General features: G+C 35.2%; 1 protein-coding gene across 2 annotated transcripts; it reads left to right on the plus strand.

The window, feature by feature from the left end:
- The first annotated feature begins 1,630 nt into the window (after window positions 1–1,630).
- On the plus strand, window positions 1,631–24,187 carry LOC133172918 (carnitine O-acetyltransferase-like). 2 transcript variants are annotated; one of them, XM_061307763.1, is made up of 14 exons: window positions 1,631–1,739; window positions 7,609–7,794; window positions 9,681–9,761; window positions 11,487–11,605; window positions 12,244–12,297; window positions 12,959–13,127; window positions 15,118–15,289; window positions 15,494–15,672; window positions 15,841–15,941; window positions 17,241–17,363; window positions 20,769–20,891; window positions 21,135–21,333; window positions 21,536–21,673; window positions 22,964–24,187. In XM_061307763.1, the coding sequence occupies exons 1-14, from the start codon at window positions 1,713–1,715 to the stop codon at window positions 23,177–23,179; spliced, it is 1,887 nt and encodes a 628-aa protein (XP_061163747.1). In that variant the 5' UTR covers window positions 1,631–1,712; the 3' UTR covers window positions 23,180–24,187. The 2 variants fall into 2 exon arrangements, with proteins under 2 accessions (XP_061163747.1, XP_061163746.1); XM_061307762.1 differs by lacking the exon at window positions 1,631–1,739 and adding an exon at window positions 4,203–4,282.
- The last annotated feature ends 1,932 nt before the right edge of the window (window positions 24,188–26,119 follow it).

The following is a 26,119-nucleotide window of genomic DNA, read 5'->3' on the forward strand; positions in this document are numbered from 1 at the left end:
GTAACATTGAAAATTTTCACTCCAAGAAAACCATTGTCAACCGAGGGGTGAAAACTTTCAATGTTACGCTCAACTACATGCGATATTTATTATATTATACTGAAGGTTTTATATAAATATTTATTACAGTGAACCTTGCGCGCATAAATTCTGCGCAGTCAATATTTTTTGGAATATCACCCGTTGTCAAGCAATGTTGACTGCTACCACGATGGAGGGCGTGGCTTCATTATTCAGCGGGTAATAGTGTTTTTTAACAAATGTTTCTCGACAAATCAGACTCAACTAATTTACATGAAAGTATAATAAATTTGTTTAATGTATGTATGACTTGCGCATTGCGCCACATGTGCATGGTTTTTGTCAAAATAAATTAATAATAGGGGCCTATATAATATGTATCATGATGGAATTCAGTTTTACACAGACACATCATCCTAACAACGTCAGGTGTTGACTCAGGACCCCTGACTTGAGGACCAGGCACTTAGTCTTTCTTTCTTTTTTCTTCTTTTTGGAAAAAGGAATAATTGACAACGAACCTGAGAAATCTTTGACGAGAGAGAGAGAGAGAGAGAGAGAGAGAGAGAGAGAGAGAGAGAGAGAGAGGGAGAGAGAGAGAGGAAAGTGACAATACTGTATTATTTATTTTATCTAAGTGAAAAGTATGAACCCAAATAAGTGACGGGTGTGGATGGTGTGTGTGTGTAAGTACATGTATCTCATAAATATAATTTAGATGCTTATCTGTATGATTACTTTGTTTATTAGGAGAAAATGTAAATAAGAAAAAAAAAAAGAAGATTGTTCCAAACTCGAAAACCCTTTTTTGGGAGGGGGATGTTAGGTTTCAACTTTTTAGACAAAAATGTTATATATATATATATATATATATATATATATATATATATATATATATATATATATATATATATATGGGAGGATTTGACCATACTACAGAAAAGGGGGCAACCAATCTTCATTTCAAAATATATTTTCAAATTAACAAATTAACGGTAAAAAGACTTGGAAAGGGGGAGGGGCTGCCCCCCTCCCCTCCCCCCCCCCCCCAAGTACAACGTGGCTGCTAAAAACGAAACAAATCAAACAAACAGTAAAAGCTAACCCCATACTGGAAATTATTGATGGAGTTGGGTTTTTTTTGCATGTTGTAATTTTCAATTTACTGCGTGAAAGTAAAAACAAAATTTGCAACATAGCAGCCGCAAAATACAGTACAATTTTTAGTGAAAGTGCATGAGGAAAGCTAGGTAGAATTATTATCTTATATAAATTTCGCACAAGTACACATACATTGCATTGCCAAGTTTCCAAGTCAACATACGAGTTACTTCTGGTTGAGGGAATGGCGCCTGATCCAAGAGAAATCACAAAGAATACTGAACGAAAAGCAGGAATACGTGGATACATGCTCTTTATATTCTGAATTCCGTCTCAAAACCAGCTTCTATCCTATGGTATGTACGTCAGTCAGCATGCCTCTTATGTTCATTCAGGAAGCTCTTTATCCTTATTGTTTGTTTATAATTGGTAGTTACTAAATGATACATTAAAAACTTGTGTGTCCAAAGTTTAACGAACTTCTTTATAAACAATCGGGACGAGATGACACATGCATATTATTTATATAAAAAAGGATAGTTCTTTAAAGTTGTAAATCAGCTTTAAAATAGACTCGACAAGGAAGGAAAATGGGCAATGTCTGCGTTAAACATAAGGTTTTCTTTTTTCTTTTTAGATTTCATCTCTCTCTCTCTCTCTCTCTCTCTCTCTCTCTCTCTCTCATTAAACTCGATATCATAGCAAATATATATTTTATTCATATTCTTATAAAGCTATTATTGACAATAAAATCATAACTAATGTATACTCTTTGTTAAGTCATGTCCACCTCTGCCATCGCTCCCCCTTCTTGCTCTGATTGTAATCATACTAAATTACATGTGCTTCACACCAATCAATTAAAATCACCGGGGGTGCCTCTGTCAATAGTCTTTAGGTCTTGAATCTGAATCTCTCGATGCTAAAACGAGGGACAACACTTTGGCTTAGGCTTATTGCAGAGATAAAACTAAAGGTACTGTGGGCACTGAGCTGACTAAATGATACCCCCGCCTCCCATATGTTTTTAATGGCAAAGTCCATGTTTTGATCTGGGAGACCCCAAATAAGTGTCAGATCAAAAATTAAAATAGAAGGTGCACAATGGCACTATGTAATAAAGAATCTGTGAAAGTTTCATTAAATTTCATTCAGTGGTATAAGAAAGATTGCGGATAAGAGATTGGTACCCCGAAGCCCCGTCTGTACGTCCGTCTGACTGTTTTTAAAAGTGGAGGCAGCCAAGCAGAAAAAAATTACAAAAAACTTTGCCGAGAAAAAAAAAAAAGAAAAAAAGAAAAAAGGGAATGGGAGGGCTGGGTGGGGGATTGTTCAAACTCAAAAATCCTATTTCGTGGTGTTGGTGGTGGGGTTTGGTTCAAACCACTTTTCACAACCAAATTTTCTTGATTCATTACCAGACTACCATGATTTAACAACATTTCAACAAAAAAAGGGGGTGGTGGTCAGCCAGCCTTTAAATGAACATTTTTAATAGTAAAATGTTATGTTTGAAAAAGGGGGGCTAACAGTGCCTGTATGTAGTTATTTGATATCACAGGAATTAATCGATTTTAACGATATGTTTAGTAAATAAAAAATACATAAAATACATAATCATTACATTTGTTTTATCTACTACAAATGTCGTTAAATTAATAGGTATACACAAATTATAGGTATTAGTATAATAAGTACATTGCCAAGATTTATTACTTACTGGAAATATCGTTGCAATTGATTGGATCGAAATATGGACTTCCGTGGTCAATATACTATAGACTTATAAAAAAAACGTATGCCATGCACTCCCATTGTGTCCCTAGATATGTGGTTTTGAATTTTACTTCATTATTTTCGCCTCTTCTCTTGTAAATTATAACCTCTAGTTCTATAACCTCTAGAAGCAGAGCAAACACGGGCCTTTGAAAACCTCAGAGGTAGGATCAGGTGCCATGGAGGAGTAAACTTTCCATGTCGACCAGTCACACCTGCCATGTGCTCTTTGTCATGATCGGGCTAACGGAAAAGTCCGAAGACAATACGGTGTGAACATAATGGCCTAACAATTTGCATGAAAAAAAGTCCGTCAACATTCGACTTAATGAAAGATTTATTTGCTGACAAGTACGTCATTGTATCGACCACACAGAACTTGCGAAATGATGACTTTAAGCGAGATCGACTGTTAAAATTCTTGTTTCATCAACTTATTTGTCAATAGCTTGCCTCGTTTTAGAAATTGTTCGTACGTAGAGCATGCTCTTGCATATCGAGTCAACTGGAAGATATAAACTCCATATTCAGGTGATAATGGGATGTTGATAAGATTGAACATGTGTATTTCTAGATGCGGTTTGACTCACATAAAGATGTGAAAAATAATGTTAGAAGTTTGGAGAGAGAGAGAGAGAGAGAGAGAGAGAAGTCTCTTGGTCTCTGGTAAACTGAGGAAACCAGTTAACTAAGTTAAATCATATTTAGTTCTATATTTTTTAGTTTTAAATAAGATTAATTCAAAATACGTACACCTCACTCAGCTAGCAAATTATGGAGAAGGCATGGAAGTCCAAAAGACGTCGAATTCATTCATGATACAGGCCCGTAGGAAGCAATTTCACTTTGAGGGGGTACAACCATATACATTTTCAGTTGCGGGGCACTATCAAGTACTAAAATTCCTTGACAAGTCGGGTCATTATTGAGGGGGCACAAGCATATAGTAGCTATGTTTTCTATAGTATTCTGTATATCGGCAAAATTATTGGGGTGGGGTTGGGTGGGCACTGTAATACTCATCTCCCCCCCCCCCCCCCCCGAGATTCAATTCAAGCTTTCTGGTCCATTACCGGCCCTCTCTAACCCTTTACCTCCTGACTGTGGCTCTTTTTCTATACAATCGAGTGAAGTATATTTTGAAGTATTTATTGTTAGTGCGCTTACACGTATTAAACAAGATAAGATATAGATATTGCAGTATCGTAAAGGTGAGGTACTTTACACAATAGTTTTTGAGATTTACCCCAAAGAAAGAACATTTCGTCTTCGTCAGATTAATGATTTGTTTGAATAAGCGCTTACTTAACGAATTCAAGCGCTCTGGAAACGGTGACACTTCAGAGTGGAAGCCAAAATGTTACGATTTGCTAGAGGGAATTGGGTAAGTTTTGGCCAGTTTTAGTGTCCAAATACTATATTATTTTGATGCAGAAATGCAGGTTCCTAGAGTTACCACAGAAATATAAAGTGCACCTTATATTAGTTGGAGTATGTCATCGTCTATATGCACAAACGTAACCGACTAAACCGTAGGCCCCCACTTTTTGATGTTATAAGGTCGAGCATTGGCAAATACCAGGATTTGGACAGTAAATGAGACTTTTTTCTTTCCCCAATAGTCCGAAAATCTGTCACCTAACTCAAGTGTACCCCATCTATAAGGACTCCTTTAATATAGCCATATAGCATGGCCGTAGGAACCGGGGGGGGGGGGGTGCACCCCCCTAATAATTTTACTGATATATAGATTACTATAGAAAACATAGCTACTATATGCTAGTGCCCCCACAATCAAAACGTCTGATGACCCTTTTTTTTTTTGGCTTGTCAAGGAATTTTTGGTAGTTGATATCCCCCCCCCCAACAGAACAGAACATTTATTTTCTAATTTAGAGCCCATAACAGACAAATATGACTGAAAATGTATGGCTGTGCCCCCCCCCCCCCCCCCCCCGAAATCGCTTCCTCCGGGCCTGTCTAGATTGGGCGCAATTCCCCAGTACTTCGAAATTTCTTACATTTTTGTTTTTTGGATATGACATGTCCTGCATGCCAAATAGGCATGAGAACACTTTTTTGTGCACAATAAATATACACTTTTTTCAGTGGGTGGCAATGTAGCTCTCTGGTTATTCATCCCAATTTTTTCAGACCAGCAAGCTATCTGAAGCTATTAACCAAAAGTGTTGTTGGATCATTTTATTTGTGCATATGACAAGTGGACAGACATAAACTACTACTTTTCTGATCAAAGGGTAGCTGGAATACATCCTTGGATTAAGGGAATTAAAATTTGTTCAAATGAATAGCCATGCTTTATTTCAAGGGGAGATAATTAAGAAATAGACAACAAGATTAATGGACCAGAAAAGATGAAACTTATAAGAAAGCTTCCTTTAAGTTACATTATTTAGTTTCAAATTTGTTAGAAATTCCCTTGTTTTTGTTTTTTTTGTTTTATGATATGTTCAATCAGTTTGCTTGTGTGATAATTTGCACAAAGATAACTCCAATGAAGGAATGACTGTATAGTTTTTTAGGTTTTATGATGTGATCAAGCAATTGGCTTGCATGATAATTTGCATAAACTTTAAAGGCGTTTATGCATAAAATTATTAAACAAGCCAATTGCTTGATCTTCATCATAAAACCAAAACAATTACAGTTATTCCTTATATTTACATGATTCCATAAATTCATGCGCTTGATCCTAGCCCTGCCTCCCTCTCTTTAGCTCTCTATGTCTCTCACTCCCACCCCACACATGATTTTTTTAACCATGCCTTTTGATGAACCAATAGCTCTATGAAAAAAATCATGTCTTTTATCATTTGGAGTTTTATATTGGACAAAGAAATATGAAATATAAATATATGTACATAAAGGTAATTTTAAATATCTTTTCATTGATGTTCCTTGCTGGCCCTGATTTTGTCCTATAGGAAGCCATTTTATCATGACTTCAAACTTTGATTTCTCAAAACAACTCACAGAAAATTTTTAACACCTTCTCTTACTGGGTAAAATTGGCCTGTAAATACTGTACATAGCCATCAACATTGTTTAAGTAGATCCAAATCCAAGATTGGCTTGATAACTGGAAATTACACATGCAAACTAATTTACAAACCAAATCTGGAAATTGCATGACTGACTGTGTCATAAAAAATAAGTGGTTACAGGTCAAAAAATTGGGTGTAACCTGAAAAAAATCAAGTGAGTTGAACAACTATGAGTTTTACTTGGACATATAAATCTCAGGTGATCAGACCCTGAGATCATGATGTATCTTCAGTTTAAGTCAAAATCTGTATACTGTACTGAAATGATGTAGAGGTCTTAACAGTCAAAAATTAAAGTATTATCTAATATTGCATCACTGAACAGCTTCTATCTATAAATTTAGAATTTAAGTTGTGAAATTATAAATATCTTATAAATGAATGAAATGAATATTTGACTTAAGTTTAAGTGTAATCAGGCCAAATAAAAAAATATGTGTGGTTCCGGTTACCCGACCTTCCCTATTTTATACCCCCGACCCTAAACTTTTTTTTGGCAATTTTCATATTTTTTCTGGAATTTTCCCCGATTTCCATCAATGGCTCCAGTTTAAGTTTTAGTTTCAGCAATGACAGCCTCCTTGCGAAACATAGTGCAAGTGTTTAATAGTGTTAAATCCAAAGCAAGCTAGCATGTAGGTGTTCCCTACCAATATTAACTAGTATATTATCACACCTCATCTAAATGCCATTTGCAAAGCAGTGATAGGTATTATTTAGAAAAAAATTAAGAAAATCATTTTGTTAAAAAAAAAAAAAAAAAAAAAATTCCCTACCTACCTACCCTAATTTTTTTGGAAGTGTAACCGGAACCACACATATTTTTTTGTTTGGCCTCATGACCCTGGGCCTGTTGATTTTATCAAATTTATTTACAAGCGTGCATGCTTATGTAATGAATTCAAGGTTGTTAAATCTGGCAGGAATGGGACCAGAAACCTGTAGGAAATTTAAAAAAAAATCTTTTCTCATGGATACAAGGCTATATACAAATGCAGTGTAGAATCAAAGTTGGGGTGGGTGTCAGTTTTATATTGTGTTTGAAAGAGATTTAAAAAAATTAAAAATTGTCATTTACCCAGTATTATAAAAATATCCTCATGTAATGTAAATTTCAATATGTCTAAAACATTGGCCTTTAGACCTAATTGTGGTGCATTTGGACTCAAGTTTATAAAAGAGTAGATAATTAAAAAAACATAATGTGACAAAAAATTAATAATGACACTCAGTTGACTTCTATTAGGGCCATGAGCCTCTTGTCTACTTTTTTAGACTTGGTAAGTCCTACAAACTTTGAGGGTCAAAGTGTATTATCTTTAAACCTCTAATTACATTTAAATTTGCATCAGTGCATATTTACCCTAGACAGTTTATCACAAGGTCACAAATTAGATTGAGAATGTAGAGTTATCTCTCTTTGGAATGCATTGATGCAGAAAGTGTGTCGGCTATGTTGACATTTGATTGAGACATGTACATGTGAGGTGTAAGCTATATTTATTTACTTTGCTTATTGGGTAAAAAAAAAAATCAGTCTTTGGACTAAAAATTTGATGCTGGCCTTTTAATCAAGATTTCTGGGTGTTTTTAATGTAAATTAACACAGTAAAAATGTTTAATTAGTAATGTTTTGTGTTGACAGGTCCATCGTGTGTCCTGTAACCTCCAAAGGATGCAGACAGATGGGAAGTTATTTGTGGGGAGGATGTTTTCTGTACAGGACTCCCTCCCCAAGCTTCCTGTCCCACCCCTAGAGCAGACCCTCCAGAAATACCTCCGATCAGTCCGACCTCTGTTGACTGATGAAGAGTACGTGAACACTCAAAAGGTACGGGAGAAAAATACAATTCACAGCAATACTGTGTGGTCTTCTGTTAGAGTTTCACTGATGTCTGTCATTTATTGACCCTTCTGTTGAGTAATAATACATATATATATATATATATACAAACATTTTATCTTATTCATAGTCATGGGTCATTGTCCAGTTGACATAGCAAATTATGGGTCACTCACTGTTATACAGACATATGTATATCTTCAGTTTGGAGACAAGAAATTTAATGTAAAGCCTACATATGTATTGATTGCTTTAAAAGCATGTAAAAATTATGATCATCCAAGAGTCAAGTAGAGCATTTAAAAATGGACTTTGATCCCTTTCATAGAGTGTATAATTACATAGTTAGCTTTCAAAGTTTAGGCAGTACAATGCATTGTGTGATATAGAAATCTGAGAGTAGACTCAAAAAAGTTAACATACTAAAGAAAGATTATTTTACCATTCATTTTGGTTATAAATGCTATAAATAGAATTTATGTATTTCCCATGTTGTTAGAACACTGATTTAATTTTGAGTTCTATACTAGATTCAAGTGTCTGAGCCAACGATAACCACACTTGCAATAAATATGGCATCCTTTGTTGAAAGGATTCAGTTTCTTTGAAATGAGACAAAGACTCCCCCAACAGGAGCCAATTTAGTAGTGGTGTCCCCTAACAGGAAATCATTTAGCAGTGGTGTCCCCTAACAGGAGATCATTTAACAGTGGTGTCTCCTAATAGGAAATCATTTAGCAGTGGTTTCCCCAAACAAGAGATCATTTAACAGTGGTGTCTCCTAACAGGTGATCATTTAACATTGGTGTCCCCTAACAGGAGATCATTTAGCATGGTGTCTTCTTACAGAAGATCATTTAACAGTGATGTCTTTTAACAGGAGATCATTTAACAGTGGTGTCCCCTAACAGGAGATCATTTAACAGTGGTGTCCCCTAACAGGAGATCATTTAACAGTGGTGTCCCCTAACAGGAGATCATTTAACAGTGGTGTCCCCTAACAGGAGATCATTTAACAGTGGTGTCCCCTAACAGGAGATCATTTAGCATGGTGTCTCCTAATAGGAAATCATTTAGCAGTGGTTTCCCCAAACAAGAGATCATTTAACAGTGGTGTCCCCTAACAGGTGATCATTTAACATTGGTGTCTCCTAACAGGAGATCATTTAGCATGGTGTCTTCTTACAGAAGATCATTTAACAGTGATGTCTTTTAACAGGAGATCATTTAACAGTGGTGTCCCCTAACAGGAGATCATTAAGCAGTGGTATCCCCTAAAGGTGATCATTTAGCAGTTATGTCCCCTAACAGGATATCATTTAGAAGTGGTGTCCCCTAACAGGAGATCATTTAGCAGTGGTGTCTCCTAACAGGAGATCATATAGCAGTGGTTTCTTTTAACAGGAGATCATTTAGCAGTGGTGTCTCCTAACAGGAGATCATATAGCAGTGGTTTCTTTTAACAGGAGATCATTTAGCAGTGGTATCTTCTTACAGAAGATCATTTAGCACTGGTGAAAATAAGGATGAGGGCATCAAAAAAAGTCACTCCTTCTGTCAAGTAAAAAAAACATATAAAGAAATATTGTCATATAGTGTACATTCAGGATCAATAAATGCCCTAAGAGATTTAACTTAGGTGAGCCTGGTGGCTTATAGATCACTTGTATGGTCTTTGTGAGGTTTTTAGGCAGATTGCTGTTATGAACATATTTCTTTCAGAAATATTTTGGTCTTCCACTTCTTGAAAACAAAACAATATATAAATGATATGAAAAAAGATAATTTTTTACATGTTACAGATATAATTCAAATACAGTAAGATGATTTCTTTTAATAATATAGAGAGCTTAATAAAGTTGGATTTGTTTCAGGTAGTAGAAGACTTTAAAAGAGACCCTGGTCCAAAGTTACAAAGTCTGTTGGAAAAACGAGCACAAAAGGAAACAAACTGGGTAAGTCTGGTGGATCTGGAAAATACAGGAGTGTGGCTTGGCCAAAAAATTTGTGTAGACAGAGACTGGTACACACTGTTATAGAGATCTGACTGGACGTATCATTTTATAAGTAAAATTGGTACTTATTTTTAAAAATTTACAACTGGCACATATTATAGTACAGATATAACTAGTATATATTGTAATACAGATACAATGGTACATATTGTACATATGTATATATTGTAATACAGATACAATGGTACATATTGTAATACATATAAGATTGGTACATATTGTAATACAGATAAGATTGGTACATATTGTAATACAGATACAACTGGTACATATTGTAATACAGAAACAACTGATACATATTGTAATACAGATAAGATTGGTACATATTGTTATACAGAGGTACATATTGTAATACAGATACAACTGGTACATATTGTAATACAGAGGTACATATTGTAATACAGATAAGATTGGTACATATTGTAATACAAATAGGATTGGTACATATTGTAATACATATAAGATTGGTACATATTGTAATACAGATAAGATTGATACATATTGTAATACAGAAACACTTGATACATATTGTATTACAGATAAGACTTGTACACCTAGTAATTTAGATAGGACTGGTACATATTGTAATATAGATAGGATCAGCACACACAGTATTTTATATACAGGTGACTCTGGATGGCTCAAACTCCGATCTCTCGAAGTTCTCGATCTCTCGAAGTGAACCTCCGGTCCGTTTTTTCCTCTATTTAACTAAGCAAATTTACTCCTTATCTCTCGAACTCCCGATCTCTCGAAGTTCTCTATCTCTCGAACCAAGACCTGGGCCCGTTACTCATATTTCATTGTTTTTTACTCTCTATCTCTCGAAGTTTGGATTGCGCATGTATACACGTCAATCAAGCGTTAAATTAATTCAGCTTGGACTTAGCTGGATAACAGTGAACGCCTGGGGCTGGGATGGGCGTGTTAATTGGGTGTTTACATAGATGATGCTACACCTGTGAGTCGTCCGAGTGTTTATATAATTAATTGGTTAATTGGTAAATTATAAACAAATCGCTTCACAACTTATTTTGAGTGGACAAGAGGATAATTTTGAGAAAATAATTATGGACGTGTCAGTAATTTTCCATATATTATGAACTTTAATATAATTAGAGTCTGCGCAATCCCAGTTTGGCAAACATTGCACAAGAAATCCTATCTCAAAAATTGTATACCGATTACGAGCAATCTTGTGAAGGGCCGGTCAAGCTCGCATCCGGGGGTTATCAAAATCGACAATTGCTATTCAGGTAATCATGAAATGAGAACAAATAAATATTGAAACTTAAATTAATCATTTTATTTATTCAAAACATGATCATTGTTGTTGAAATCAAGTGAATTACCTGTAAAATACGAATGAAATTTGAAAACGTGTAATGACATTATCAACATATACTTCCGGTATGAATAATAGTAGAACTATGATGATTGGAACTGAAATTTCCGAATTTTATTCACTTTCTATCTCTCGAACCCCCCCCCCCCCCCCCCCGGATCTCTCGAACTTTTCTTACGGTCCCTTGAACTTCGAGAGATCGAGAGTCACTTGTAGTTAACATTTCCATTGATGGTGTTTTAGTGGTAAACATTTGCTCTGTAGATTTGTAAGTTTTGTAGTTCTAGTGTTGATTTGATATTTCATCCTTTTGTTATTAGCTCTCTGATTGGTGGACTAACACTGCCTACTTGGAATTCCGTCAGCCTGTGACTGTAAATGTCAGCCCAGGAGTTGTGTTTCCTAAACAGAACTACACAGACAAAGAAGGACAACTCAGGTAAACAAAACTACACAGACAAAGAAAGACAACTCAGGTAATAAGTGTTCCGTAAACACACAGACAAAGAAGGACAACTCAGGTAAACAAAACTACACAGACAAAGAAAGACAACTCAGGTAATAAGTGTTCCCTAAACACACAGACAAAGAAGAACAACTCAGGTAAACAAAACTACACAGACAAAGAGAGACAACTCAGGTAAGTTGTGATCCCTAAACAGAAGTACACAGACAAAGAAGGACAACTCAGGTAAACAAAACTACAAAGACAAAGAAAGACAACTCAGGTAATAAGTGTTCTGTAAACACACAGACAAAGAAGGACAACTCAGGTAAACAAAACTACACGAAAAAAGAAGGACAACTCAGGTAATAGTGTTCTGTAAACACAAAGACAACTAGATACAACTTAGGTAAGTTGTGTTCCATAAAATGTGCTAACAAATCAGTTATGGTCTCTAAACAGAAGTACATGGACAAAGAGAGACAACTCAGGTAGAGGCAGCATATTCAGATAAATGTTTTGTTGTTTTCATCATTAGATTTTTTATTTTCTCTTATAATATTTAGGGTGATTCTATAAATGGATATATAAATATTAAACATTATATAAAATTTTATTCTTTTTTTTTTCAGATTCACAGCCAAGTTGATTTCTGGTCTTTTAGATTACAAAACCATGATAGACAAGTAAGTAATGACTGTTATATGGTTAACCTAGTTGTATGTGTAAAATGCTTTCAATCAAAGTTTGTTCTAAAACAATCTATGTGTCTCTGTGATATTTTCTCATGTTTCATTGGGAACAGCCATGTTATAATTCAGCCAAAGTTGACACAAAGTGATTTTTGTAAAAAAGAAAAAAAATTGTTTGAAAAAAGATATAACTTTCCATGGGAGAGGACAAACAAATGGTAAAATAAAGTTTGCTTACTTAAAAGTCTTCTAGAATCATAGAGCAAGAGATGAGAAACTTTTTTGAAATACATTTAAAGTTCTTAATTGCAAACTATCACGATTTTAGCTGTGTTTTTTTTTAATAAGAGTCCAAATTTGGTCATTACCATACCTTGTCCTTTATTTTAAAAATATGTAATTTATACATCAGTTTGTCGATAAAGATGTATTGATATATCATATAGTTTAATTTCTATGTGAGTAAGACAGTTCAGGGGGTAGAAGATGTCAGAGACTCTATAGTAAAAATAGTACTGTGTTTTTGAATTAGATAGAAACAAAGCTAACAGCTTTTACTTTTGGTAAACACTTGCATTAATGATAAAATTTAGGTATTTCTTTATGTGTTACTGATATATTCTAATCCACTGATATAACATTTACTATCTCTCAGACAAACCCTCCCTGTGGAGAAGATGGGGAAACAGCCCCTGTGTATGATGCAGTACTATAAGATCCTGTGTGGGTGCCGTATCCCAGGTAAAAAGAAGGACTCCTGGGTTTGTTACCCTCCAGACGAGGCCAATCCTCCAAAACACTTCGTCGTGGCCCACAACAATGCTGTAAGTCATACATATAGTCCTGGCCCACAACAATGCTGTAAGTCATACATCTAGTCCTGGCCCATAACAATGCTATAAGTCATACATATACATATATATGTAGAACTGGCCCATAACAATGCTGTAAGTCATACATATAGTACTGGCCCATAACATTACTGTAAGTCATACATATAGTCCTGGCCCATAACAATGCTGTAAATCATACATATAGTCCTGGCCCATAACAATGCTGCAAGTCATGTACTTAATTCTGGCCCATAACAATGCTGTAAGTCATGTACTTAATCCTGGCCCATAACAATGCTGTAAGTCATACATATAGTCCTGGTTCATTAGAATGCTGTAAGTCGTATATCTAGTCCTGGTCCATAACAATGCTCTAAGTTATATATTTAGTCCTGGTCTATAACAATGCCATAAGTATGGCCCATAACAATGCTGTAAGTCATACATATAGTCCTGTACTTATCTTAGCCCATAACAATACCATAAGTCATTTACTTAATCTTATCCCATAACAATAACAAAAGTCATGTACTTAATCTTAACCCATAACAATGCCCTAAATCATGTACTTAATCTTAGCCCATAGCAATACCGTAGGTCATGTACTTAATACCATAAGTCATGTACTTAATTTTAGCCCATAGCAATGTTGTAAGTCATACATATAGTCCTGGCCCATAACAATGCTTTAAGTTATACACATAGTCCTGGCCCATAACAATACCATAAGTCATGTACTTAATCCTTATGAATATTTCTGCCTTTATAGAGGTCCTGGACCATAACAATGCCTTAAGTCATGTGTTTTGTCATATCCCATAACAATGCTGTAAGTCATTTACTTAGTCCTGGCCCATAAGAATGCTGTAAATCATGTACTTAATCCTGGGCCATAACAATGCAATAAGTCCTGTACTTAATCCTGGCCCATAACAATGCTGCAAGTCATGTACTTAGTTGTGGTCCATAGCAATGCCATACATCATTTATATAGTCCTTGCCCAGGAGAATGCTGTAAGTCATCCACTTAGTCATGCCATAAGTCTTGTACTTAGTAGTTTGCCATAACAATGCTGTAAGTCAAGTATATAGTCCTGACCTATAACATTGCTGTAAATTATGTACTTTGTCATGCCCTATAACATTGCTGTAAGTCAAAATTACATGGAGCACAAGAAGAAATGGATTTTTTTTCCAAAATGTGAACTTTGGTTTTATTACAATTTCAGGACAAAAAATATCTATCTGAAAGTGTTTTGTGGAAAAATAAAAGAAAACAAGATGTGTTTGTAAAACACTGCTGCCCCCTTATAGCAGCAGCTCATAGCTAAGGTTAAAGTTTTTCAAAGAGAACTGTAAAATCGCTTGTTTTTGTGGAGTCAAATTTTCGTGGTACAAGGAAAAATAACTGTTTTAGGGGATATAATTTCATGGTTAAAAAAGAAACATGATACTGCAGTATGAACTTTGATTTCATATATGATTTCATGGGGGATATGAATTCATGGGTCTCTCCATATTACGAAAACAATAAATATGAAACCCCCAAGAAAATCAGTAATTTCACAGTAGGTCAAACTCCAAGATCAAGGTCATAATGTCTAAAATGTTGGTATTCAAAGAAAGGTCGTAAAAAATACACATGAAATATGACAGCCCTAGTACAAACCATTCAGAAGTTATAGCCAAAGTTTAATTTTTTCAAAAGTAGGTCAAACTTTAAGTTAAAGGTCATTAGGTAAAAAATGTTGGTACCCAAACAACAGTTTCAAAGAATACAAATATAAAAGCCCTAGTATCAACTGTTCATAAGTTATGGCCAAGGTTAAAGTTTTTGCAGACAAATAGACAGACAGACAGACAATGGACAAATTAAAAACTACAGCCCCTTAATCTCTGATCAGGGGAGCATACAAAATTAGACACAAGAAATGTTTGATTAACTTTCATCTTTTTCATCTTGTTTCTTTGTGTGGTACAGTTCTTTTTCCTGGAGGCCTATGGCAGTAACAACCAGGCTTTGAGCACAGATCAACTGTATGAACAGCTGAAATATATTGTGTACCAATCTAAAGCACCAGAGGTTCCTATAGGACTTCTTACCACAGAAAACAGGAACAAATGGGCCAAATCATACGAGCTTCTGCTCAAAGGTAGCCAATAACAAAACTCTGTAATGTAATAGTGGCCATAAATAATCAGTGTTGCTGTTTAGAAATAGATTCATGTTCATATCTGAGTTAGAAGATAAAATAAGAAAATAATTACAGAGCAATTCCTTTCCTGTATTAAAAATTCACTCCCTCCCTTAAACTCACTTGTCCTGCATTATCTGAAAATGTGTTTGACTATTTCAGACAAGGAAACCAAGACCTCATTGTCAATAATACAGCGTAGCATCTGTCTGATCTGTATAGACAATAAACTCCCAGATAGTGCTCCAGGGGAGGAAGAAAGCACAGCAGCTAAAATGATGTTACATGGAGGAGGGAGTCAATTCAACTCTGCCAATAGGTGGTGTGATAAAACACTCCAGGTCTGGCAAGTTTTAAAGTACATGTACTGAAATCTCAGCAATTTTCAAGCTCTATACTAGAAAAATAATAATTTCTGCTATTTTTACATTCTCATGTTGTGTGATAACAAAGATGACAGAGATACTGTAAGGGACTGCTGTTTCATTAACACTTCTCGTTATTTGCAGTTCATTGTTGGGAAGAACGGGGTTTGTGGACTGAATTATGAGCACACGACAGCCGAGGGGCCCCCCATTATATCTATTGTAGACCACATCCTCGATTACTGGTAAGTACTAATATAGACATCAACAGTCAAAAACAGAAGAAGGAATCACAGTAATATTTCAAGTTACTTGTTATTTAATGCAAATTGCCTTACCTAAATGTGGTTGTAATAGTTATAAATAAATTCTGGTTGAGGGAATTCAGCCTGCTTGATCCCAGAGATAGGAGTTGAGGTCCCTTAGAAACTTATGTAGGGAAAATAACCCCCTCCCCCTTCCTTTTTCAGTGATTCATGCATGTATTGGTATAATTTTTTAAAAAAATTTTTGCTTACCAGAGCCAAAGGCTCAAGTGAGCTTCTCTGATCAAAGATTGACATTACTTATTTTTGACTTGTTCACCATGGTCACTTAGCCTATGTCAACAAAACTTGACACAAGTATCCTTAGGTGATTTGGGATTCAGTTTTTTTTCAAATTGAAGGCCCACACCTTTTGGGAGATAATTAAGAAATATTATACTTAAAAAGGACAGAATTCCCATATAATGCAGTTTCAAATTTGTTCTAATCATGGCTCAAAAACTAGAGTTAGGCCTTGATAAACAGGAATATTTAAACTACTGCAAAAATAACAAGGCTACAATTCTTTATCTTGACCTCAAGCCTCAATATACCAGACCTGTTTACTCTTACGATTTCGCCATACTTTGTACGGATTTTGAGTCCAAAATACGTCTCAAGTTTTGCTTTAATGAAAATACGGAAATCTGTCATTTGGATTTCAGCAGTTAGTTTTCGTTATGATATGTCTCAGTTTGATGCTTTTTAATCGCTAACAAAGAGAAAGATTTCAAACACTTCAGTGATATCGGGTTGCCAAAACGCGGTGGTTTAAAAAATGACAGAAACCCCTCGAAAGAAAGCAAGGTATAATGTTATCAAACCATGTTTTTTAATAAAAAATTTAAGTGTTCTCTAGAAATATATGTAAAATCGATGGAAAGTGAATATTACAGGCAAATCTAAAAAACTGACAAATCTAAAAAAAATACTGAGAGACGACAATATGGGTAAACAGGTCTGATATACTATAATATAAATTTAAATTCTTGAAATTGTGAACTTTAAGTTGATGGTTACAATTAGGTGTGTAAGTCTTTGACATATTTATCTCATACTCAGGTGAGCTTTGTGGCCCAGGAACAGGATTGGTCCATTGCTTATTTCTTTCAACAAATGCAGGAATTTAAAATGACTTTTTTTTAAAAAAATAAACAATTATAACTGTACAATAATTTCATGTAGAGTATATAACATCCTTTAAGTGCTTGGTAGCATTATTTATTGTTGACTTTATAGTGGTAAGAATGAGGAAACATCTACACCATCCCCTGGTATAAAAGCACCAAGAAAACTCAATTTTAACCTCAAATTTCCTGAGCTGAAAGAAAACATAGAGGAAGCTGTAGACAACATTGATTCGTAAGTACCTCATATAATCAGTCTCTCTTAATTTTCATATTTTTTCCATTTTCTATCGCAAAGTTTGATTGTTATATGCAGTCAAACCTTATTATCTTGAACTCAGCGGTCTGAGATTTAACTTTTGATTTGCAAAAATTCGAGATAACAAGGTTAAAAAAGAAGAAAGAAAAGTGGTTGGGACCTCCAGACCACTTCAACATAAGCCTGGTATTTGAGATAATGGTGTCCAAGAAAGCAAAATTCAACTATAGTTGAAACTATTTGGTCTAAGTTTGAAAAAAAATTATTTTGAGCAAATAATCACTCTCTCAGTAAAATTATTGGTATTTTCAACAAATGCATGTATATTGAGACAAGCATGTGGGTGATGAAAGATTTTATGAGTCATATTTATTAAAAGATCTCAATTTAATATGCACATTTGAATGTTTCTGTGAAACTTGTTGGTCAATCATACTTTTGTATGTAGTGAAAGCTATTTTTGACCTGAATGAATTTGTGTTTTTGTGTGGAGTACCAAGGGTACACGAAACCTGTTTTTGACCTGAAAGAACATAGATTTATTCAGTCAGAAACAGTTTCATGTACTCCACACAGAAACACAAAATCAATCAGGTCAAAAATAGCTTTCACTTCACACAAAAACACAAATTCATTCAGGCCAAAAATAGCTTTCACTCCACACAAAAACACAAATTCATTCAGGTCAAAACTATCTTTTATCCCATACAAAAACAAATTCATATATTTTTAGCTCACCTGAGCTGAAAGCTCAAGTGAGCTTTTCTGATCACCCGCTGTCCGTCGTCCGTCCGTCTGTAAACTTTTCGCATTTTCAACTTCTTCTCAAGAACCACTGGGCCAATTTTAACCAAACTTGGTACAAAGTATCCTTGGGTGAAGGGGAGAGGAAATTGTTAAAATAAAGGGCCAAGTCCCCTTACAAGGGGAGATAATCAAGAAAAGACAAAAATAGGGTGGGGTCATTAAAAAATCTTCTTCTCAAGAACCACTGGGCCAGAAAAGCTGAAACTTATGTGGAAGCATCCTATGATAGTGTAGATTCTAAATTGTTAAAATCATGACCCCCGGGGGTAGGGCGGGGCCACAATAAGGAATCCAAGTTTTACATTGAAATACATAAGAAAAATCTTGAAAAATCTTCTTCTCAAGAACCACTGGGCCAGAAAAGCTGAAACTTATATGGAAGCATCCTCGGGTAGTGTAGACTATAAATTGTTCAAATCAGGACCCCCGGGGGTAGGGCGGGGCCACAATAAGGAATCCAAGTTTTACATTGAAATACATAAGAAAAATCTTTAAAAATCTTCTTCTCAAGAACCACTGGGCCAGAAAAGCTGAAACTTATATTGAAGCATCCTGGGGTAGTGTAGAATCTAAATTGTTCAAATCTTGACCCCCGGGGGTAGGGCGGGGCCACAATAGGGAATCCAAGTTTTATATTGAAATATATAGGAAAAGTCTTAAAAAATTTTCTTCTCAAGAACCACTGGGCCAGAAAAGCTGAAACTTATATTGAAGCATCCTGGGGTAGTGTAGAATCTAAATTGTTAAAATCATGACCCCCGGGGGTAGGGCGGGGCCACAATAAGGAATCCAAGTTTTACATTGAAATACATAAGAAAAATCTTTAAAAAATCTTCTTCTCAAGAACCACTGGGCCAGAATTACTGAAACTTATATTGAAGCATCCTGGGGTAGTGTAGAATCTAAATTGTTCAAATCATGACCCCCGGTGGAAGGGCGGGACCACAATAGGGAATCCAAGTTTTACATTGAAATACATAGGAAAAATCTTTAAAAATCTTCTTCTCAAGAACCACTGGGCCAGAAAAGCTGAAACTTATATGGAAGCATCCTGGGGTAGTGTAGATTATAAACTGTTCAAATCATGACCCCCGGGGGTAGGGCGGGGCCACAATAAGGAATCCAAGTTTTACATTGAAATACATAAGAAAAATCTTGAAAAATCTTCTTCTCAAGAACCACTGGGCCAGAAAAGCTGAAACTTATATGGAAGCATCCTGGGGTAGTGTAGACTATAAATTGTTTAAATCATGACCCCAGGGGGTAGGGCGGGGCCATAATAGGGAATCCAAGTTTTACATTGAAATACATAAGAAAAATCTTTAAAAATCTTCTTCTCAAGAACCACTGGGCCAGAAGCTGAAACTTATATGGAAGCATCCTGAGGTAGTGTAGATTATAAATTGTTCAAATTTTGACCCCCGGGGGTATGGCAGGACACAATAGGGAATCCAAGTTTTACATTGAAATATATAAGAAAAATCTTTAAAAATTTTCTTCTCAAGAACCACTGGACCAATAAAGCTGAGACATATTTGGAAGCATCCTGAGGTAGTGTAGATTCTAAATTGTTCAAATTTTGACCCCCGGGGGTAGGGCAGGGCCACAATAGTTATATTAAAAGGCGGGAAATCTGGTAAAGAACAGCATGGGCAAAGTTACTCAGGTGAGCGATGTGGCCCATGGGCCTCTTGTTTCTCATAAATTATCTTTCAATGTCATATTTGTGATATTATCCATACCATCAATTCACAAAAATTATGTAAAACATTTAAATTTTTCACCCACTCTCCCTCTCTCTAAAGAGAGAGAGAGTTTTTGTGTGGAGTGAAGCCTATTTTTGATTTGCTTGAATTTGTGTCTGTGTGCTCATCCTCACATTGTTTTGATTCAGTGAAGATTCAGTATACAGTGAAACATGCCCATAGCCAAGTGCCAGGGATGAACAGTTTTGCTTCATTATAAATGCAATTTGTTATATCTCTTGATTTCATGATAATTTTCTAACGTTAGAGAATGAAAATCACTTCACTCTAAGTGTGAATTTGTTATATTAAGCGTGTTTTACTGTATGGTGAGGGTTTAAGAGGTCACCAAACTGCATTTTAATTTTAAAAATGTCCTTTTCTCCAAGAAATTTGATGTTTAAAATTTTACAATTTTCTAAATCATCTCAACTTTTTATTCTCCCATTATCAGAAATTCAGGGAAATATAGTTTTTGGTCTGTGTTTGCCTGCAAAAACTTTAACTTGCCAATAGCTTGAATAGTTGGAGTTATGGCTTCCATATTTTATGTGTATTCCTTGTGACAAGACCTTTATTTGGGTTTTTTGCCTCATGACCTTGGAATTTGACCTACATTTGAAAAAAAATATCACTTTGGCTATGAGCTGCTATTATGGGGGTATCACTTCTTGTTCTGAGAAGGAAAAACAACTTTTCTGCAAAATACATAGTTTTCTCTATTAAAGAAATACACAAAATTGTGGCCCATATCACTCTATTAAAGAATAGGAGAATGACGAAATACTCTTTAGTTGTCACTGTACATCACGTAAGATTTATATTTCAGGTTAGTCAAGGATGTAGATTTAAATGTGTTCAAATTTACGGAGTATGGTAAAAACTTCCCCAAGAGCCAAAAGCTTAGTCCAGACAGCTATCTACAGATGGCATTCCAGCTGGCTTACTACAGGTAAATCTAAACGTGTTTTATGTCAGTTTGTGTTGACTGATAGAGATTTATAAATTTTATAATAGCTGTTTAATGGGGAAAAATCTGATTGAGTAGAATGTGCTGGACACTAAAATTTTAAGATTTGAATTTAAAAATTAAATTGTATGTAACATTTTATAATGATGTGACGATGCTTCTTCTTGCATTGTCTTTTAAAAATTTGAAAAAGTTATTCATATTAAACCTTTTCCTTTTACACAGGTTATATTCCAAGCCCTGCGCCACGTATGAGACTGCTTCATTGCGTCAGTTTCAGCTGGGTAGAACGGACACAATCAGGTCATGTTCCATGGAGTCTCTGGAGTTCTCTAAAGGAATGATGGACTCAACATTATCTAAACAGAAAAAAGCCGAACTTCTGAGGAAGGCTGTCGCTGAGCATAAAAACTATGTAGCAGAGGTCTGGTGATATCAGTTTTCTTTCACAGGAAATTATTTTCAAAGATATGCAGAGTGTAAAATTCAGAGCAAAATATGTATTTCCATTTTTGAAGACAACCTTGCATGATTGACTAAACTGAACCATTGTTACACTGTAGTTTCTGAGTTTTTAAATCCCAGTATCTGCATTACCAGTGTTGATATGATTCTTTGTTCTACAGGCAATAAAGGGGCAAGGTATTGACAGACACTTACTGGGACTTAAACTGATAGCCCTCCAGAATAATATGAAGGTTCCAGCCCTGCATATGGACATGGCTTACTCTCTCAGTAGTCATCATAACATCTCAACTAGTCAGGTAAACTATTATTTCTCAACTATAGTCAGGTAAAGAAGTAGTTCTCAAATAGTCAGATAAACTAATAATTCTCCTCTAGTCAGATAAACAAGTAGTTCTCAACTAGACAGATAAACAAGTAGTTCTCAAATAGTCAGGTAAACTATTGGTTCTCAATTAGTAAGGTTATCAAGTTCTTCTCAACTTCGTTTTGTTAGCTCTACTGGTCAGAGACGAGAAGAGCTTATGCGATAGTAAGGTGTCCGTCATCCGTCCATCTGTCTGTCCGTCTGTAAACAATTTTTCAAAATGCTACTCCTTCTACAGTTTTTGTCCGATTTCAATACAACTTGGCACACAAGTAGACTACACTAAGATACATAATTCTGTATATCAGTTTTTGATTTCAATGAATGGTGTTGCCATGGTTACTAAAAATAGAAATTTCTATGAAATACTTTCAAAATGCTACTCCTCCTACAGTTTTGGTCTGATATTAGTATAACTTGGCACACAAGTAGACTATACTAAGATACATAATTCTGTTTATCGGTTTTTGATTTCAATGATCGGTGTTGCCATGGTTACTAAAAATAGAAATTTCTGTGAAATACTTTCAAAATGCTACTATTCCTACAGTTTTGATCTGATTTCATTATAACTTGGCACACAAGTAGACTACACAAAGATACATAATTCTGTATATCGGTTTTTGATTTGATGAACGGTGTTGCCATGGATACTAAAAATAGAAATTTCTTTGAAAAACTTTCAAAATGCTTATCTTCCTACAGTTTTGGTCTGATTTTAGTATAACTTGACACACAAGTAGACTACACTAAGATACATAATTCTCTATACCAGTTTTGGATTTGATGAACGGTGTTGCCATGGTTACTAAAAATAGAATTTTTTTGAAATACTTTCAAAACGCTACTCCTCCTACATGTTTTGTCTGTTTTCAGTATAACTTGGCATGCAAGTAGACTACACTGAGATACATAATTGTCATTATTGCTTTTTGATTTTGTTGAATGATGTTGCCATGGTTACTTAAATCGAAATTTCTGTAAAATTATTTTAAAAGGCTACTCCTCCTACAGTTTTATTCTGATTGCAAGAAATCTTGCCACAAAAACAGACTAAACCAATGATCATTATTCTATTTATTGCTGTTGCAAAGTTCAAGTCCAAGTGCTACTTTTATCTTCCTTTTACAAGTACAACCAGCAGAGCTACAGTCTCATCAGAGACTTCTGGTTGCTTTCTGGAAAACATTACACACAGTAAACTTTCAGTTGATTTCTCTAGGTACCAGCCAAGCATGAGGCTTGTCTGGTGTTCGGCCCCACAGTTCCCGATGGTTATGGAGTATGCTATAATCCTCAGGAGAAACAGATTATTTTTGGAGTTTCCGCCTTCAACTGCTGTCCAGAGACGGAATCTAGGAAATTTATAGACTCAATCAGACAGTCTCTGTACGAGATGAAGACAGTGTTAGAAGGAAGTGTGCAGTCAAAATTGTAACAAAATCTGGGCACTAGTTCAGATACCTGTATACATGTATGGGGATTTGTATGGCTGAGCTTGATTTAAATCTCAGGTCAAACAATTTGTCAATTTTATGCAGAGAATGTCTTGTTATGTGATTTAGAACTGTGATGAAATAAATGAAGTATGATTGTGATATGATTTTCAGAAGAGTGTGTTCTGTATGCAAGCTGACCTATATAAATTGGTGCTACAGAAAATATGGCATTCTTTGAATTAGTGTTTTTATAATTTTTACCTTTAGTAAAATCCTACAGCAGGTTTTTTTTAACCCATTAATCATCAATTGAAGACCACAGACATTTTTTCCCCAAAATGTTTAGTGCATTAATTTTATTGAAAGCATTCAACACTGCTTTTATTTAGTAAGTTAATCGAGGAAAAATTGCTCTATATATGCTGGAGTTTCTATCAGATGTTAGTGTTGTGGTCAGAATTATTGTCTAAGGCACTCTGTATACAGTCCTTCTTTTGATTTCCAACCAGTATGTGTACATTGTATTACATATATTCCAGTATTATTCCATCTGATTTATTAAAAAAAAAAATTCTGAGGAATCTGATAGATTGGTTTTACTTGTATGATGTGATCATGATTGTAAATCGTGAATTGATTAGATTTTGGAGAGCAGCCTCTAAGTCACGTATTGTCTTAGTAACAATGTCATGTTGTCCTCGGCTCTGAGGCTACATCCTACCTCTTACTAGTGGCTCTGTCTACCATGAATTACTGAAGTATATATGATTACTAAGCAAATATTTAATAGTCTGTGGCATTAAGTTTGTTGGAATTTCAGATTTAATAGCTTGTTTATTGCTACCATTTGGTGGTGGTAAGAATGGTGTACCTCCAATTTGTAATGCATGTAGCTGATTAGAATTCCATTGTTGTATATTTTTTTATGGAATGAATTAGAAGTGTAGAATCACTGTAATTGTATTAAAAGAAAAATAAATTAATAAAAAAAGTTCTAAACAAAGATATCCTCTTGATTTTCCTGACATCTTTTAGTTTTTAGCTAACCTGAGCTGAAAGCTCAAGTGAGCTTTTCTGATCACCTGTTGTCCGTCCGTCCGTCTGTTTGTCTGTCCATCTGTAAACTTCTCACATTTTCAACTTCCTCTCAAGAACCTCTGGGCCAATTTTAACCAAAATTTGGTACAAAGCATCCTTGGGTGAAGGGGAGTTTAAAGATTTAAAAAAAGGGCCAAGTTTTTGTACAAGGGGAGATAATCAAGAAAAGACAAAAATAGGGTGGGTTCATTAGAAAATCTTCTCAAGAACTACTGGGCCAAAAAAGCTTAAACTTATGTGAAAGCATCCTTGGGTAGTGTAGATTCTAAATTGTTCAAATCATGGCCCCGGGGGTAGGTTAGGGCTGCATAAGGGAATCAAAGTTTTACATTGCAATATATAGGAAAAATCTTTTTCTCAAGAACCACTTTGCCAAAAAAGCTGAAACCTATGTGAAAGCATCTTTGGGGAGTGACGATTCTAAATTGTTCAAATCATGACCCCCGGGGGTTTGGTGGGGCCACAATGGGGAATCAAAGTTTTACATTGAAATATATAGGAAAAATCTTTAAAAATCTTCTTCTCAAGAACCATTGAACCAGAAAAGCTTAAACTTACATGAAAGCATCCTTGGGTAGTGTAGATTCTACATTATTCAAATCATGACCCCCGTGAGTAAGGTGGGGCCACAATAAGTATTACAACGGGAAAATCTGGTGAAGAACAGCAGGGCTAAAGTTACTCAGGTGAGCGTTGTGGCCCATGGGCCTCTTGTTATCATTATATTTGGTAAAAACTGCATTGTTATACTTCATATGCTGAGCAGCTATTGTTTGTAACATTATTGAGTCTGCATGTGGAAAAAAATTTTGTACCAGATAAAACAAGTCCATGTGACAGCAATCTATTTTGATCTTGACCTTTAAACGGAATTTATGTGTCATCCATTAAAATTTTTTAGGAGAAGCTTGATCATTTTGAAGCCTATAGATTATGGATGGATATTTCTTTAAGAAACAGCAAATTAAAGTTGTCTTCTTCAAACCATGTCTAGGTTTTAAAATGTCCAATTAATAAACAATGGTCATATCAATGAGACCAAAAATCTTTTCACAGATCATTCTCCATCTATATTCAAGTAGTACTCTGCAAAATGCCATCAACATTTGAGCTTTGGTCATTACCTTTGACAAAGTGACCCCAAAAACTAAAGGTGTCTACCTTTATCCATCTTCTACCTATTTGGTTTAAGCTGAACATGATTTGTAAAAGGAATTTGTCCGCCATATTCTTTTATTCAGTCATTATATCTGAGGGCCCCTATATAAGCCATTCATTTAGTCACTATTCAGTGTAATCAGTTGTCACCTGTGTAGACGGATGCTACTTAGCTATTGTAAAAAACTTGGTAGTGACAAAGTTAGCTGTTTACTTCTTCCACGGCAGGAGAGAAACTCGGCTATGAAGGAAATGGAAAATGCGATCTAAATACCTTCTTAATATGTATTATTTTTAAAGAATCTTTGTGACAAAGTAACTGTATACATGTAGGAAAGGCAATATAGATATCCATAATGGATAGGTTTAGGTCCGTACTCGGTACCATTTACATCGCATGTATCAGCTGTGTGTCATGTGACTGGTATAAAAATAGAATTGTTAAACTGAATGTAGAAAATGACGCTAGTCCAAGAGCATACGCATGTTTTTGGAGGAAAAATTGTTACACATTAAAACAGATTTACATCGGCTACCCAAAAAGTGCTGAGAGCTAGTTTGAACTATTTCGGAAATACTCGTATTTTTGCTCGAAATGCATACAATAAGTAAAAATTCCCACTTCGCTCAAATTCTGCTATGAATAAAAATTGCTATGCCGACCAGAATCAGCTCCCAGCATT

The sequence above is a fragment of the Saccostrea echinata genome, unplaced genomic scaffold (genome assembly GCF_033153115.1).
Source record: "Saccostrea echinata isolate AGI-Se365-2 ecotype Australia unplaced genomic scaffold, CSIRO_AGI_Sech_v1 ptg000056l, whole genome shotgun sequence".
Classification (NCBI taxonomy): Eukaryota; Metazoa; Mollusca; class Bivalvia; order Ostreida; family Ostreidae; genus Saccostrea; species Saccostrea echinata.

Bases quoted from the DNA above. Each gene is read 5' to 3' on its own strand.
- LOC133172918 (XM_061307763.1), top strand. From the start codon at position 1,713: ATGGGCAATGTCTGCGTTAAACATAAG. The intron at 17,364-20,768 runs GTAAGTACCTCA...TTTATATTTCAG, and splicing joins GCTGTAGACAACATTGATTC to GTTAGTCAAGGATGTAGATT. The intron at 21,334-21,535 runs GTCTGGTGATAT...TTTGTTCTACAG, and splicing joins ATAAAAACTATGTAGCAGAG to GCAATAAAGGGGCAAGGTAT.